Below are 17,614 nucleotides of genomic sequence, written 5' to 3' on the forward strand. Positions count from 1 at the left end.
TGAGGGGAAGACTTTGATCTCAGCTAGAACTTAAAATGTAAATTTCTGTATTATTTTCTTCTGTGAACGTTCTTTCATTTATCTCCTGGGTGAAAAATGATTTTTGACACAGACAACAAAAGCTATGAACTAACACCACAAAATTCCAGAAACCTTCACATCTTCGCAGAACTGGTGAAAAGACAAAAAATCACCAGTAACATTTTGGGTAAATGATGTTACTCAGCCCTTTATTCGCAACTCATTGCTAGAGCACAAAATATTTGTTGTGTGTGGGTGAACAGAAAGGGCAGTAAGACATGCACGAGGTCAGATCATCAAAGAATAAGCACATAGAGCAGCCAGGGTCTGCCACTGTTTTGTTCTGAGGCCTCCCCTATCTGTGCCTCACTTTCCCTATTTGTAAAATGAGGATAATGATATTTATCCTCCTTTTTAAAGTGCTCTGACATGTATTGATGAAAAATGCTACATAAATACTAAGTGTGATTATTGTGCAGCCCAAGTAATAAGCTGTACTCATGGCAGGATTAAGTATTATCTAGACCATCCCTGACAGGTGTTTGTCTAACCTGCTCTTAAAAAGCTCTAGTGATGGAGTTTCCCCAACCTCCCAAGGCAATTTATTCCAGTGCTTAACTATGCTGACAAGAAGTTTTTCCTAATGTCCAACATAAACCATCCTTGCTGCAATTTAAGCCCATTGCGTCTTGTCCTATCCTTAGAAGTTAGCAGAAATTTTTTTCTCCCTCCTCCTTGTAGCAACCTTTTATGTTCTTGAAAATTGTTATCATGGCTCCTCTGTCTTCTCTTCTTCACACTAAACAAACCCATTTTTTTTCCATCTTCCCTCATTGGTCATGTTTTCTAGACCTCCAATCATTTTTATTACTCTTTTCTGGACTTTCTCCAGTTTGTCCACATCTTTCCTGAAATGTGACACCCAGAACTGGACAAAATACTCCAGTTGAGGCCTAATCAGTGTGGCGTAGAACAGAAGAATTACTTCTCTTGTCTTGCTTATAACACGCCTGCTAATACATCCCAGAATGATGTTTGGTTTTCTTTGTGTGCAAGTGTTACACTGTTGACTCATATTTAGCCTGTGATCTGCTATGACCCTTGCTACACAATCAATTCCTATTTTGTACGTGTGCAACTGATTATTCCTTCCTAAATGGAGCACTTCGTATTTTTCCTTATTGAATTTCATCCTATTTGCTTCAGACCATTTCTCCAGTTTGTCCAGATCATTTTGCATTTTAATCCTATCCTGCAAATCACTTGCAACCCCTCCCAGCTTGGTATCATCCACAAACTTTGTAAGTGTACTCTTTATGCCATTATCTAAATAATTGATGAAGATATTGAACAGAATTGGACCCAGAACTGATCCCTGAAAGACCCCACTCATTATGCCCTTCCAGACTGACTGTGAACCACTGATAACTATTCTCTGGGAATGGTTTTCCAACCAATTATGCACTCATCATCTAGAAGTTCCATCTAGGTCAGTCGTAGGCACCCTATGGCACGTGTGCCGAAGGCAGCACACGAGTTGATTTTCAGTGGCACTCACGCTGCCCGGGTCCTGGCCACTGGTCTGGGGGGGTCTGCATTTTAATTTAATTTTAAATGAAACTTCTTAAACATTTTAAAACCTTATTTACTTTACACACAACAATAGTTTAGTTATATATTAACGACTTGTAGAAAGAGACATTTTAATGTTTTTAGAAGGTATTACTGGCACACGAACCCTTAAATTAGAGTGAATAAATGAAGACTCAGCACAGCACTTCTGTAAGGTTGCCGACCCCTGATCTGGGTTGTATTTCCCTAGTTTGTTTATGAGAAGGTCAAGCAAGACAGTATCAAAAGCCTTACTAAAGTCAAGATATACCACATCTACCACTTTCCCCTATTCACCAGGTTTGTTACCCTGTCAACAGAAGTTATCAGGTTGCTTTGTTCTTCACAGATCCATGCTGACTGTTACTTATCCCCTTATTTTCTTCTACGTGTTTGCAAATTGATTGCTTAATAATGTGCTCCATTTTCTTTCCAGGTATTGAAATTAAGCTGACTGGTCTGTAATTCCCCAGATTGTCCTTATCCCCTATTTATATATTGGCACTATATTTGCTTTTTACCAGTCCTCTGGAATATCTCCTGTCTTCCATGACTTTTTGAAGATAATCACTAATGGCTCAAATATCTCCTCAGTCAGCTCCTTGAGTATTCTAGGATGTATTTCATCAGGCCCTGGTGACTTGAAGACATATAATTTGTCTAAGTAATTTTTAATTTGTTCTTTCCATATTTTAGTCTCTGATCTTATCTTATTTTCACTGTCATTCATTATGTTAGATGTCTAATCACATTGGCCTGCTGAACCCAGGGTTGTGAGTTCAATCCTTGAGGGGGGCCATTTAGGGATCTGGGGCAAAAATCTGTCTGTGGATTGGTCCTGCTTTGAGCAAGGGATTGGACTAGATGACCTCCTGAGGAGCCTTCAACCCTGATATTCTATGATTCTTACTACTAACCTTTTCAGTGAAAACATACAAGAGTCATTTAGCACTTCTGCCATTTCCACACTTTCTGTTGTTGTTTTTTTCATCCTCACTGAGTAATGGGCCTACCCTGTCCTTGGTCTTCCTCTTGCTTCTAATGTATTGGTAGAATATTTTATTGTTACCCTTTGTTTCTAACTAGTTTAATCTCATTTTGTGCCTTGGCTTTTCTAATTTTGTCCCTACATACTTGTGGTGTTTGTTTATATTCATCCTTTGTAATTTGACCTAGATTCCACTTTTTGTAGACATCTTTTTTTCTTTTTGAGTTTCACATCACTGAAGATCTCCTTGTTAAGACAGGGTGGTTTCCTGCTATACTTTGCTATGCAGTGGGATAGTTTGCTTTTGTGCCCTTAATGTCTCTTGAACTGTTTTTTCCCCTTAGACTTGCTTCTTCGTGTCTCTTCTAACAATTAAATTCTGTAGTGTTGAAGCTTCTTTGAAGGAAAAGCAAGTACCTTCTCCTTTGCCATGGTTAGTATGATTGACTGGCCAGCCAGCATTCTCAGAAAATTGCTGCAAGACAGGATCATCTTTAAATGACACACACTGCCTTCAACAGTCCCTTTTTATACATTCAAGGATCACATTAGCCCTTTTGGCCACAGCATCGCTCTGAGAGCTCAAGTTCAGGTGATCATGCGCAATGACCTCCAACGTTATTTTCAGAGTCACTGTTTCCCAGGCTAGAGTCCCCCCATCATGTAACTAGGGCCTACATTCTTTGTTTCTAGGTGTTTAACTTTACATTTGGTCAAATCAAAATGCATATTGTTTTTGTGCTCAGCTTACCAAGTCATCCAAATCACTCTGTATCAGTGATCTGTCTACTTCATTATTTACCATTCCCCAAATCTATGTAATCTGTAAACTTATCATTAATGATATTATGTTTGTTCCAGGTCATTGATTAAAAATAGCATAGATCAAAAACACACCTGTTTGATGATGATTCCCTATTTACAATTACATTTTGAGACCTGTCAGTTAGCTGTTTTTTTCATCCATGTAATATGTGCTGTGTTAATTTTGTATCTTTTTAGTTTTTTAATAAAAATATTGTGTAATACCAAGTCAAATGCCTTACTAAAGTCTAAATATATTACATCAAGAGATTACCTTAATCCACTGAATTTGTAAACTCTTAAAAAATCAAGTTAGTTTGAGAGGCTTTATTTTCATAGAATCATAGGGTTAGAAGGGACTGCCAGGGTCATCTAATCTAACCCCCTACCAAGATGCAGGATTAAACCATAAACCATGTTGACTGGCATAACTGCCTGCTGCAGAGGTCAGATATTTTAAGCCCAGAGTACACCATTATGATCTCTAGTCTGACCTCCTTCATAACACAGGCCAGAGAACCTCATCCAGCAATTTGTGTATCAAGCCCATAACTTCTGCTTGAGCTATAGCATATCCATTGGCAAGAGAACCAGTCTTCATTTAGACTTCAAGGTGAAGGAGAATCCACCATGTCCCTGGGTAAACTGCTCCAATGGTTAATTATATTCTCTGTTAAAAATTTCTAGTCTGAATTTGTCTAGCTTCAGCTTCCAGCCACTGAATTTTCTTCCCTATATAAATAATAATTGTTCATGTAATCAAGTCAGTTATTAAACTAGTAGATAGGGGGTAATCTGTGGACATGATATATTGTAATTTTAGTAAGGCTTTTGACAGAGACCCACATGACATTCTAATAGGCAAACTGTGGTAACATGCAGTGTGTGCACAACTGGCTGAAAGACCATATCGTTATCAGCAGCTCAATGTCAAAGTTGGAGGACATGTCTAGTGGGGGGGTCACTCTTGGGCCTGGGGCCATTAAATATTTTATTAATGACTTGGAGAGCAGGCTTATACATTTGCAGATGATACCAAGGTGGGAGGTGTTAACACTTTGGAGGACCCAATTAGAATTCAAAATGACCTTGACAAATTGGAGAACTGGTCTGAAATCAACAAGATGAAATTCAGTGAAGACAAGTGCAAAGTACTACACTTAGGAAGGAAAAATCAAGTGCACAGCTACCATATGGAGAATAACTGGCTAAGTGGTAGTACTGCTGACAAGGATCTGGGGATTCTAGTGGATCACACATTGAATGAGTCAACACTATGATGCAGTTGAAAGAAAGGCTAATATCATTCTGGGGTGTATTAATAGGAGTGTTATATGTAAGACATGAGAGGTAATTGTCACACTCTACTCTGCACTGGGGAGGCCTCAGATGGAGTACTGTGTCCAGTTGTGGGCACCACACTTTAATAAACATGTGTAGAAATTGGAGAGAGCCCAGAGGAAAGTAACAAAAATGACAAAAGGTTAAGCTGAGGAAAGCTTTAAAAACTGTACATTTAGTCTTGAGAAAAGATGGGGGTGGAGGGGAACTGATAAAAGTCATCAAATATGTTAAGGACTGTTCTAAGAGGGTGTCATACATAAACAGATCAGGGTTAAGGTCTCTTTTACCTGGAAAGAGTTAACAAGCTCAGTAACCTGAGAAACACCTGACCAGAGGACCAATCAAGGGACAGGATAATTTCAAATCTCTGTGGAGGGAAGCCTTTGTCTGTGTTCCTTGAGTTTGCTCTGTTCTCTCTTTGGATCTAAGAGAGGCCAGACATGTCTCCAAGTTCTCCTGGAGTAGTTCCTACTATCCAATAGTGAGTATTAATTAGAAAGGCGGATTAGTCTTATAATTTGATTTCTACATTTGCAATGGTGTGTTTGCTAAAGGAAATTCTTTATTACTGTTTGCTGTTACTTTAATTATGCTGAGGAGGAGGGAGGGGAAGTCTCTCCAGTTTTTATAAGTTAAACCCTGTATTTTGCATCTTGGTATTACAGAGACAGTTTACTTTCTTTTTATTCTTTAATAAATCTTTTCTGTTAAGGACTTGGTTGATCTTTCCTTGGGTGAATTATCAGGGAAAGGGGAGGAGGGAGGAGGAAGGCATCCCTCTGTAGTTGAATCCCGGTATCTCTCCTAGGAAAAGGGAGGGGGGAGGAAGCAGGGGGGAATGGTTTACTTCTCCTAGGTGGCAGTTCACACCTCATCAGGGCAGGTATGGGAAAAACCCAACCCAGCCTCACAGGAACAAAAGAATCTGTTAGACTCTCGAGGGAGTCACCCTCACCCCCCCCCTTCCTTTGGTCAGTATGGAACTGTGATGATGCAATGCTCACCTGACTTTGAAGGGTGGGTGCAAAGCCAAGAGGAAAGAAAGGACATGATAAAAGGGAGAGATATTTGCCATGCTCTCTCTTCCACCTACATCACAGACCAAGCGACTGAAGTGCTGATCAAAGGGTAGGAGCCTGGCTGAAGAGCAGCCAGCCTGTGGTGAGGAGCATCTAAGGGCTTGTCTACACTGGCAATTTACAGTGCTGCAATTTTCTCGTTCAGGGGTGTGAAAAAACACTCTCCCCCCCCCGAGTGCAGCAAGTTTCAGCACTGTAAAGCGCATGTGTAGATTGCACCAGCGCTGGGATGATACTGGGCTAGATAGATCACTTGGTCTGTTTTGGTAAGGCAATGCCTATGACCCTGTGACTTTAACAAGATCACTCTTTAAAGCACAGGCTCTTTTCATGGTTAAGTAGGGTTACAGCTGAATTGTGAGGCTCCCAAGCATGGGCGGCATGTGAACTGCCACTTCCACCTAAGGCCTTGCCCCTTCCCCCACCGGAATCCCCCACCCCCACCTTGGCCGCCAGCCCCTGCCTCAGGCTAGCCCATGCGGCCCCAGCCCAGGAGCATCCGGCTGGGGCCACCACACAGGGGGAGCCGCAGAGGCAGGCCTGGGGACGGAGCCTTGGCAGGGCCATGTCTGGCTGTTTGGGGAGGCTCAGCCCATGCTCCCACCGCCCATGCTCCCAAGTTATATCCTTAATTCATAAAGAGTTCATACTGTATTATAAAATGCTAAAACTCTTATAATTTATCATAATTTCAATAAATATAGCAAATATATGTATTACATAGTCGGAAGCTGAACCATAGTGCAGATCAGTTGTCTACACAGTTCTGTACCCTTCCTTCACCAGTGACTAATGCCAGAGGGTCAGAGAGAGAGAGACAAAAACTTTCTATAATGCACCTAATTGTGCAAGACTGCATGTTTTACGTGACAGTATATTGTAAGATGTCCAAACTGACCAGAAAGGAGATGGATATTTTTGAAGTTCATGCTCAGTACATGATGTAAACCTCATTCCCACCTGATGATCTCAGTTAACAGACTACCAGGGCAACCCAGTTCTATCAACACTGAGTTACGTAAGTTCAAGGTGTGTTTTTTTTGGATCAAACATAATGTTTAACTTCCGTCTGAAAAATGATTTTCCAGACAGATCCACTGACCTCAAACTATGTTTCTAGAGTGTTTTCAAACAGCCTGGAAAACAGAAACCCTATGTTCTCTGCTCTTCTTACCAGAGTAACTTTCCCCAGCAGCTGGCACTAGCCCATACATCTTTCCAGCTATGTAAATATCAACTCCATCCACACTTACAGCATCACTTTCTTTTTTCTGAAAGGAAATAAAATTAATGAGTTGTGTGAAAAGAAATCTTTGTTAGACACAGTGATGACACATATCTAGTTCAAGCATCTCTCAGAACAAGAATCCAGGAGGCACAATATCAGCTGCCTCCTCCTCTATCACCCTGAAATGAGTCCTGGCCTAGTAAAAATAATACTTCCAGGTCTTGCGCCACATACCAATCAACTTTAAGCAGATTCTTCAGCTGGTTATGGATAAGCCGAAGTGATTTTTCTGTCAAATCATACCCATACATTTCAGAATAAAACCTAATAACCAGACAAGCCTTAGATGCAAAAATGCAGACATGCAATCTCCGTAGCAACAGATGTAACCCTTAGGATGCTGGCCTGTGTTAAGGAGTCAAGAAGGTTAGATCACTAGCGTCATTGGTGACACTGTGGTGGGAAGGCTTTTGGCCTCTGAAGGTATGTTTACACGGCAAAAATCCCCCGTGGTAGTTAGTCTCAGAGCCCAGGTCTATAGACTTTGGTTTGCGGGGCTCACACTATGGTGCTAAAAATAGCTGTGTAGATGTTTGGGCTGCTTGGGTTCTAAATCTCATGCCCCTATCCATACATCAGAGCTCAAGCTTGAATGTCTACTAGACTATTTTTAGTGCTGTAGTGCTATCCTGTAGACCTGGGTTCTGAGATGCACTGCCGCAGGGTTTTTTCTTTTTGGTCATATAGACATACCTTGAAGGCCCAGTCAGATTAAGATTTTTGCTAAGGTGAGTTTCAACAAGCCCCATATCCTTTTGACAGAAACTCCTCTCCTCCAAGGCATTCCTCTTCCATTTTCCCACTGCTAGTCCTGGCCACGTTCTCATGCTAGGATCCATCCCATGGATGGTGGATCACAGGGAGCCCAAAGCAGGGGTGGGAATTAACTGGGAAAACAGAGAGCTTGTCTTCACTGCAACAGTTAGCACACTCGAGTCAATGTACTTGAGCTAATTTAGCTCAAGTGAGATTGACCACACTTCAAAACAGCACTGGAGTTACACATAGTGATTGGATTAGCTGCTTCTGAGTAGCTGTTGCATCCCTTCTGCATTACTAGCTCCAACATCAGGACCGCTTGAGAGCTTCAACCCCTCCCCACTTGCCACACTAGCCAACCAGTTCACGTTTAGAGCACCATTTAACTTGAGCTAGGGATTTTTGCATGTGGATAGGAGTTGAGTTAGGGGTAACACTTGAGTTACAACTCACGGTAACTGTGCTATAAAGACACTTAGCTGTATTATTGGATCATGGGACATGTCTCAATCTCAACAGGGACAGGACGTGGTGGATCTCAGTTCTATTAGTGATGTTTCAGCAAGTTTCCTCTAAAATGGACAAACACAATAAGACTGAACTCAAATTCAACTTCAGATTGCTGAAGAATTTATACAGAGGCCATTATTACTTATTTAACTGTAAAATAAATAGTTTAATTGAATTTCTATGTGTAATCTAATGGCATTCTTCTCCTGTCAAAGCAGCACAGTGGCCATAGTCAGGGTAGCTGCAATTTAATACTGAAAGAGGCAGACTCATCTTTTTAAATAAAGTGAGTACATAACTAATCTTGTTTGTAAGTGGCACCGATGGATTTCAGCTGACACAATATCATGTATCCATAGATCCTTTAACAAATCTATAGCCATCTAGGCTTCACAGCTATCACTATTCTGCACCTCAGAATTATTCAGAACTTCGTGGTGGTAATAGGGATAAAACTCAGATATTCAAGTCTTTCCCAAAGCTCTTAAGCTAAATAAATTTAATTTTTTTTCTTGTAAAACAAATTTTCTAATCCTCATATAAGACTTATATCCTTGAGACACTTTGGCAGTAGTGCACGATCTTAGACTAATGGCATAGCTTATTCAAGTCACAACTGCATTTGCTGCTTATCAGCCTGATAGAGTGGGATATGACTATCAAATTGTGAAGACTATTTTGTACCTGTATTAAAATACTGGCATTGCGGCTGTGTTAGTTTGGTTCTACCATGGGGCAGCCTGTTATGTAATATTCCAGACAGCCATCTTGCTCACAAAAGGCATTTGACACCTTGTTGAAGGACCACCACAGAGCCATCAAGGTTAAAAATCTATTGACTTTGCCTCTCAACTACTCGCCTGGAGCAATACTGAGGAGTATACCGAGGCCTACAGAGTGAAAGCAGGAGAGGCAAGCACACTGGTGTATTTGGAACTTCAGCTGGCACAAAAACAGAGGACCTAGTTAAGAGAAGGGTTCTGCTCTGTATTGGAGGGCCAACCATTGCCACATGTAAGCAGGACTTCAGGAGAGGATTGCAAGAGGGCTCTGCACAGCCAGAAATACTGACAAACCATGGACTGTACAGACAAGGTAAGCCCAGACTAGACAGAGTGTGCCTTGGGACTTTGGTTATTTGAAAAATAAGGTGCCACAAGTACTCCTGTTCTTTTTGGAAAAAAACCTGTAACTCTCAAGTGCTTTAAGAGTAGTCACTGTGGCACAGGTGTTGGAACCAGGGGTGCAGTGCACCCTCTGGCTGGAAGTGGTTTCCATTATACACAGGGTTTACACTTTTGTTCACCCCCACTATAAAAATTGTTCCAGCACTCCTGCACTGTGGTTAAGAAATTCTTTCTCTAAGCCTTTGTTCTTTGCTGCCCTGCCATGTTGATCCCAAAGGGGTTAAACAAGTATGCCCATAGCCTAAGTAGAACTGGGAGGGGTGGCACATGTAAGCAACTGGGGGGCTCAGAAGGCCTCAGAAACTGATTCTGGATTATAGGGCAGTTGGGCAGCAGTACCCCATGTTAAAAGAAAGGCATCAGATAAGAGGTCTGAGCCCAGGAGTATGTGCTAGACTGCCAGAGCTAGAAACAGTTACTCGACTACCCAGATCCACTTGGCTTTGAAGCACATGGGATCCAGCCATTGAGGCCTCTTTCAATAGACTGGTGATTTTACAGCATGGTACTAGGCCAGTTTTTAACAAGAAATTTATTGATTGGTAAATGATAACATTAATCTATGTAGTGTGACAGAAGGTCTGAAGTCCACCAGTAATCTACATCCCCTGACAAAGAAAAATTGTGAACAAATTAAAAAAAAAAAAAAGGCTGGATGAGTTGGATAAAGCCAGACAAAATTATCAGTGAACTGCTGTACTTGTTGTCTGCAGGTAAGTATTTGAAAGGCAGCTATTAATCACTGCTAAAGGACTTTCTTTCTCTCAGTTTCAGACCGCCTGTTGGCGGGTGGAAAGGCAAGTGTTTGCCAAGCTCAATGTTTATGTATTTATCTTTAAAATATTTTGGGAAAACAGAAGTGGAAGAGATATCAGAAGTGAAGAAATAGGAAACAGATATCTCTCTGGACACAGTAGCATGAGATCCTCACTCCAAAATCTCAGGCCTCTACCACAAGACCTACAGCGACTCCTCTATAATCTCCTGGATTTACCAGTCAGTGCCTGCTGCTTACATACAGAGCCAATGTCACACAAGTGAGTAGTTCTGATTCTGTCCAGCAGAGGACAGTTGTACACGTACTCATTAACTCATGCATTACAATATATTCATGGTGAAGAACCAGTATGGTTCATACAAAGCATAGTAACAAGCCCACCTGGATCATTTCCATACACTGTTCTGTTGTCTTGGCTGAAACACACTGGATCTCTGGTTTCAAGTTCTTTTTTTTAAAGGCAATAGCCATTTCACTACATTTCCAGATCTCCTCAGTGTGCACAACGCACCATCGCAGGCTTTCTGGTAACCCTGCATTAAATTTGAAAGAAAATAATAGGGATTAAATGTAATAGATGTAAACATCTATATATTCTGCTCATTACCATATACCTGGCCCCCTCACCTTATTAAAAATGCACACTTAGAAATGAACACAACGGTAGCAAACCTCACAGTACAGAATAAAGAGGACTGGGGTGTAATGAATATAAAGACAATTCTCTACTGATACTTATGACACAAACAGACCCCATGGTTCTCTCTAGCTCCTAAACTAAGAAAACACTGCCTGTACTGCTTAATGGTACCACACAGGGTCTCCCTAACGACTGGGCTAGACTTAGCAGCCAGGGAAGGAATTGCTGACTACACTACAAATCCACTCAAGGATGGATAAATGACTCCTGCTGCTGTTGCCCTATCCAGTGTGCTATTGTAATGCTGACAGACTTTGGTTGTCAGCAGGCGGGATTGAGCTGAGACCTCTGGAGCTTAGTGTATGAGCCTCCGCAGCAGGAGCTAAAAGCCAACTGGCTGTTAGCTAAGGCTGTAGAGCAGACTCATTTTATCTCCCTCTCTAAGTGGTCTCGGTAACACTAGATAGGACAGAACACCACACCCAGGAGGTGTGTGGGTTACACTTAGGGTGACCAGATGTCCTGATTTTATAGGGACAGTCCCGATTTTTGGGTCTTTCTCTTATATAGGTGCCTATTACCCCCCACCCACATCCTGATATTTCACAGTTGCTGTCTGGTCATCCTAGTTACACTATCTCAAAAGTTAAACCATAGGCCAGCCTGAACAGATGCATGTGGTGGGTTCTCAAGGCCAACTGATTCTGGAAACCCAGCAAAACAGACAAGTTATGTAGGCAAAGGCTCCATTACTGAAGCTGTTCTGGGTTCTGAGAAGTAAAAGCAAACATGGTATCAGGTGGTCCAAGCTGCCATGAAAGTTCATTTTCTAGTATAGGGATTTTAAGAATATTCTATATCATAGGTGCCGACATAGGGAAAAAAATGGTGGGTGCTGATCACCCACCAGCAGCCCCCCCCATCAGAACCTCCACCTCCCTGCATGGCCTCTAGCCTGCCAGCGGGCCCCCCAATCAGCATCTCCCCCTCCCTCCCGCCCACCACAATCAGCTGTTTCACAGTGTTCAGGGGGCTCTGTCAGGAGGGAGGAGGAGCAAGGATGCGGTGCACTCAGGGGAGGGGGCGGACTGGGGCAGGAAGAAGTGGGGTGGGGGGTGGAGCGGGGGTGGAACAAAGTGGAGTGGGGGCAGGACAGGGGCAGGTGGGGGCAAGGCCTTGAGGGAATGGGTGGAGGGGAAGCAGGGCCTGGGGCCTGGGGCAGAGCCAGGGGTCGAGCACCCGCCAGCACATTGGAAAGTTGGTGCCTGTGTTCTGTATTATAATTAAGGCTGTGTCATGGAGGTCACAGAAGTCATGGATTCCGTGACCTCCGTGACTTCCGCACTGGGCAGTGCTGGCTATGGGGCTGCCCGAGCCAAGTAGCCCCTGGGCCAGCAGCAGCAGTTTGGATGTATGGGAGGGGGCTCAGGGCTAGGGGCAGGGGGATGCGTGGAGGGCTTACCTCAGGGTTGGGGGGCTTCCCAGCTCCCACTGGCATGGCCCTGCAGCTCCTAGGTGGAGGGGCCAGGGGGCTCCACGTGCTGCCTGCATCCACAGGCCCTGCCCCCGCAGTTCCCACTGGCTGCAGTTCCCAACCAATTGGAGCTGCACAGCCAGCGCTTGTGGCAGGAGTAGCGCGCAGAGCCCCCTGGCCCCTCCGCCGCCTAGGAGCTGCAGGGACATGTGGAGTCAGGTAGGCAGCCCCTGTGAGCCCTGCCAACCGACACACACACACCCCGCCTCCGCACCAGCGGGGGTCCTGGGCCACATGCCAATGCCTTCCCCCCCTAGCACCAGCGGGGGTCCCGGGCCACCTCCTCCAGCACATGCAGTGCCCCCAGATCACTCAGGGGGTTGGACTAGATGACCTCCTGAGGTCCCTTCCAACCCTGATATTCTATTCTACAGCCTCCCACCCAAGTTTTAGGAAGGAGTATATAGTAAAAGTAATGGGCAGGTAATGGGCCATGAATTTTTGTTTACTGCTCGTGACCTGACCATGACTTTTACTAAAAATACCCATGACTAAAATGTAGCCTTAATTATAATCTATAGTCTGAGGCAGGAGTGGCAGAAGGCTTCTAAAAGTCAGAGGGCCACCAGCATTGGAAACATGGCCCCAACACCTAACCCTTCCCCTGAGGTCCTACCCCCGTGCTGTCCCTTCCCCTGAGGCCCCGTCCCCACCCTGCCCCTTCCCCCAAAACCCCGCCCCCTGCTCGCCCCCTTCCACCCTCTCCCCCACATCGCTCACCCTTATGGCTGGCAAAAAATGATGGGGCCATGCCCCCCGGCCACCTCTGTTCCAGAGCTCCTGGGCTGAGGCCCAGCACCTTAGTCCCACTATCGTTAATGTATTTTCCTCACAACACTACTGCATGGTAGGAAAGTGCTATGATATACCCATTTAACAGATGGGGAACAGAAGCACAGAGAGTCTAAGTCTCTTGTCCATGGTCACACAGGAGTTCAATAGTGTACTAGTGTAGGACTTGAAGCCAAGCCTTAAGCTGGTGTTGTAACCACCTCCTTCCTCTCTTTATATATAAGCCAGCTCTATACCACCTATTCTCTGCCTCTTCATTGTAGGCGATAAACTGTGGATGGGGCAGTGCATGCTCAAAGTACACTTCTGTCTGGAGATCTCTAGCTGATTTAAGGTATGTGGGTGATTGTTACAAACCAGCACAATTTAGAGCAGTCCTGAGGCTGCTCATTCAGTCTGGATTAAGGTTTCAGCATTCCAGGCCTATGCTCAGGGTCCTAGTTCCTAGAGTCAGATTCTGGGATCAGAATCTCAGCTCTCATTACAAAAAATAATATTTTTAGGATGAATGGATGCAAAGAAAAGCTTGAAAAACCTGAATGTAACTAATGCCTACCAAAGTGTGCTAGAACAATGGCTTCAAAAGGTATGAGCTGCCTCTTTCCTCTTACTCTGGAACCTGCTGCCACTCCAAGAGTAACTGAGCCATGGTGTTGAGGCAGGGCCCTAGTGGGTCCATGCTGAGTGTGCTCAGGGCTTCAGAGTGCCTTAATTTGGCCTGGTTATTCCAAATTAGCCTAGGAGCTGAACCACTTCCCTGTCCAGCCACTGAACAGAAGGGAAAGAATGGAAAGGTGAGACACACACAAAGGGCACAGAGCATTGCTGCAAAACACCTGAGCCCTGAAAATGCATTATAACATCCCAAGTGTTTGGAAAAGGAGCTTCTTTGTTTCTTCAGCTGGGGTGAATTCGTCTAGAAAGGAATAAATTAGGGCTGTCAAGAGATTCAAAAAATTAATCGTGATTAATCACCTGATTAATCACACTGTTAAACAACAATAGAATACCATTTATGTACATATTTTTGGATGTTTTCTACATTTTCAAATATATTGATTTCAATTACAACACAGAATACAAAGTGTACAGAGCTCACTTTATTTTTGATTACAAGTATTTGTACTGTAAAAAAAATAGTATTTTTCAATTCACCTAATACAAGTACTGTAGTGCAATCTCTTTATCATGAAAGATGAACTTACAAATGTAGAATTATGTACAAAAAACCTGCATTCAAAAATAAAACAAAGTAAAATTTTAGAGCCTTCAAGTCCACTCAGTCCTACTTCTTGTTCAGCCAATCGCTCAGACAAACAAGTTTGTTTACATTTGCAGGAGATAATGCTGCCTGCTTCTTGTTTACAATGCCACCTGAAAGTGAGAACAGGTGTTCGCATGGCACTGTTGTAGTTGGTGTCACAAGATATTTACATGCCAGATGTGCTAAAGATTCATATATCCCTTCATGCTTCAGACACCATTCCAGCAGACATGCATCCATGCGGATGACAGGTTCTGCTCAATAACAATTCAAACTTTCATTATCTGAATCAGATGCCACCAGCAGAAGGTTGATTTTCTTTTTTGGTGATTTGGGTTCTGTAGTTTCCGCATCGGAGTGTTGCTCTTTTAAGACTTCTGAAAGCATGCTCTACACCTCATCCCTCTCAGATTTTGAAAGGCACTTAAGATTCTTGTAGCTATCTTTAGAAATCTTACATTGGTACCTTCTTTGCATTTTGTCAAATCTGTAATGAAAGTGGTCTTAAAGAGAACAACATGCTGGGTCATCATCCGAGACTGCTATAACATGAAATATATGGCAGAGTGCAGGTAAAACAGAGCAGGAGACACACAATTCTTCCCCAAGAAGTTCAGTCACAAATGTAATTAACTCATTTTTAACGAGCATCATCAGCATGGAAGCATGTCCTCTGGAATGGTGGCCGAAGGGGCATACAAATGTTTAGTATATCTGGCACATAAATATATTGCAATGCCAGCTATAAAATTGCCATGTGAATGTCTGTTCTTACTTTCTGGTGACATTGCAACTAAGAAGAGGGCAGCATTATCTCCTGTAAATGTAAACAAACTTGTTTGTCTTAGAAATTGGTTGAACAAGAAGTAGGACTGAGTGGACTTGCAGGCTCTAAAATTTTATATTGGTTTATTTTTGAATGCAGTTATGTAACACACACAAAAAAATCTACATTGTAAATTGCACTTTCAAGACAAAAAGATTGCACTACAGTACCTGTATGAAGTGAATCGAAAAATACTATTTCTTTTGTTTATCCTTTTTACAGTGCAAATATTTGTAATAAAAATGTACACTTTGATTTATATTACAACACAGAATACAATATATATGAAAATGTAGAAAAACATCCAAAATATTTAATAAATCTCAATTGGTATTCTATTGTTTAACAGTGCGATTAAAACTCCGATTAATTGCGATTAATTTTTTTAATTGTGATTACTTTTTTTGAGTTAATCGTGTGAGTTAACTGCAATTAATTGACAGCCCTAGAATAAATTTTCATGCACCAAAGGAATAAACCTGCTAACAGAATATAATGTAGTGGAACCAAACAGTAGGACAAATCCTGCCATTCTTACTTAAACCTTTTTCAAACAAAAGGTCTACCAAAACAATGAGAAACCCATCCCATTAGTTTGCCTAAAGGACAGCAGGATTTGGAGCTGTATGTTTCATATGTTTCTGGCTGCAGTATGATACTTAAATGATTGAAATGTGGGCACTCAGCATATCAAAACAAACCCTAAGTGGTCCAGGAAAAAGAAAAGGAGGAGAAGCTGTAAATGAGGGAGTCTTTTCAGGCAACAGTATGAATTTACCAGGCTAAAACCCCTCCCACTCATATGGGCAAGATGAGTCTACTTTTCATGCAGTTTGCAATAAAGCTTTGCTAGCTCCAACTGCAGTGATGTTTGGGTCTTTGTGCTTCAAGGATTCTCCAAAAGGTCAGGATGCAAATATGAATTCAAACAAAATAAAGGTGGTCTCTCTTGCAAGAGCACCTCTACTTGTGATTACAGAGGCAAATCGAAAGGCCAACTTACTGGTGGGATCACAGCTCAAACCTTGCATGGCATGCATATATTCATCACCCAGCCAAGCCTGGTAGTTCTGATTTGTGATTGGAACCAATTCTGTGGTGGTGTCTTTGAAGAGAAGATTCTTTGCATTGTAAGCTGCAGAGTCAAACATCTGAAATCTTTGCTGTAACATTAAGGAAAGAGAAAGTGTCTATAAGGCAAACACACCTTTATCTAATGCTTGGTCTATACTTAATAAGTTAGGTTGCCATGGCTCCCTCAGTGAGGTGTGTTTAAAAAAAACCACACTCCTGACTGACATAGTTCTACTGACCGAAACCAAGTGGAGAAGCAGCTATGTTGATTAGCAATGCTTCCATTGATACAGCTACTGTTGTTCAGGGAGGTGGCATTTTTACACTGATGGGAAAACATCTTTTGTTGGCATAGGCTGCATCTACACTATGGGGTTATGCCTGCATAGGTATGCCAACATGGCTATGCTGGTATAATCTTTGTACTATAGACATAGGTTATGTCTACACTACTGCAGCACAGCTACAGGGCTACTACTGTAGTGTCACAGTGTAGATGGTTCCTACATCAATGGAAGAGGTTTTTCCACTAATGTAGGTAATCCATCTCTCTGAGAAGCAGTAGCCCGGTTGAGGGAAGAATCTTTCCATCAATCTAGCCACATCTACACCAGGGGTTAGGTCGACCTAACTATGGTGCTCAGGGTGCAACAGCCCTGAATGAGTTGCTAGGTTGAACTAAGTTGTAGGTGTACACCAGGCCATAGCCTAAGGCCTGGTCTACACTAGGCGTTTAAACCGGTTTTAGGAGCGTAAAACCGATTTAACGCCACACCCGTCCACACTGAGAGGCCCTTTATATCGGTATAAAGGGCTCTTTAAACCAGTTTCTGTACTCCTCCCTAACGAGAGGAGTAGCGCTAATATCGGTATTACCATATCGGATTAGGGTTAGTGTGGCCGCAGATCGACGGTATTGGCCTCCGGGCGGTATCCCACAGTGCACCACTGACCGCTCTGGACAGCAATCTGAACTTGGATGCAGTGGCCAGGTAGACAGGAAAAGCCCCGTGAACTTTTGAATATTTGCTGTTTGCCCAGCATGGAGCTCCGATCAGCATGTGTGGCGATGCAGTTAAAAATCAAAATAAAGAAAGAGCTCCAGCATGGACCAT

General features: G+C 42.8%; 1 protein-coding gene across 1 annotated transcript in view; it reads right to left on the reverse strand.

Annotated features, from left to right (window-relative positions):
• Window positions 1-17,614, reverse strand: part of MELTF (melanotransferrin) — a 64,248-nt gene that overhangs the window by 17,923 nt on the left and 28,711 nt on the right. The window contains exons 8-10 of the mRNA XM_039488961.1: window positions 16,429-16,588; window positions 10,751-10,902; window positions 7,022-7,118 (exon numbers count right to left, since the gene is read on the reverse strand). Of these exons, the coding sequence (XP_039344895.1) occupies window positions 7,022-7,118; window positions 10,751-10,902; window positions 16,429-16,588 (409 nt within the window). The remainder of the gene's footprint in view (window positions 1-7,021; window positions 7,119-10,750; window positions 10,903-16,428; window positions 16,589-17,614) is intronic.

This window comes from Mauremys reevesii, linkage group 9 (assembly GCF_016161935.1).
Source record: "Mauremys reevesii isolate NIE-2019 linkage group 9, ASM1616193v1, whole genome shotgun sequence".
In the NCBI taxonomy this organism is placed as follows: Eukaryota; Metazoa; Chordata; order Testudines; family Geoemydidae; genus Mauremys; species Mauremys reevesii.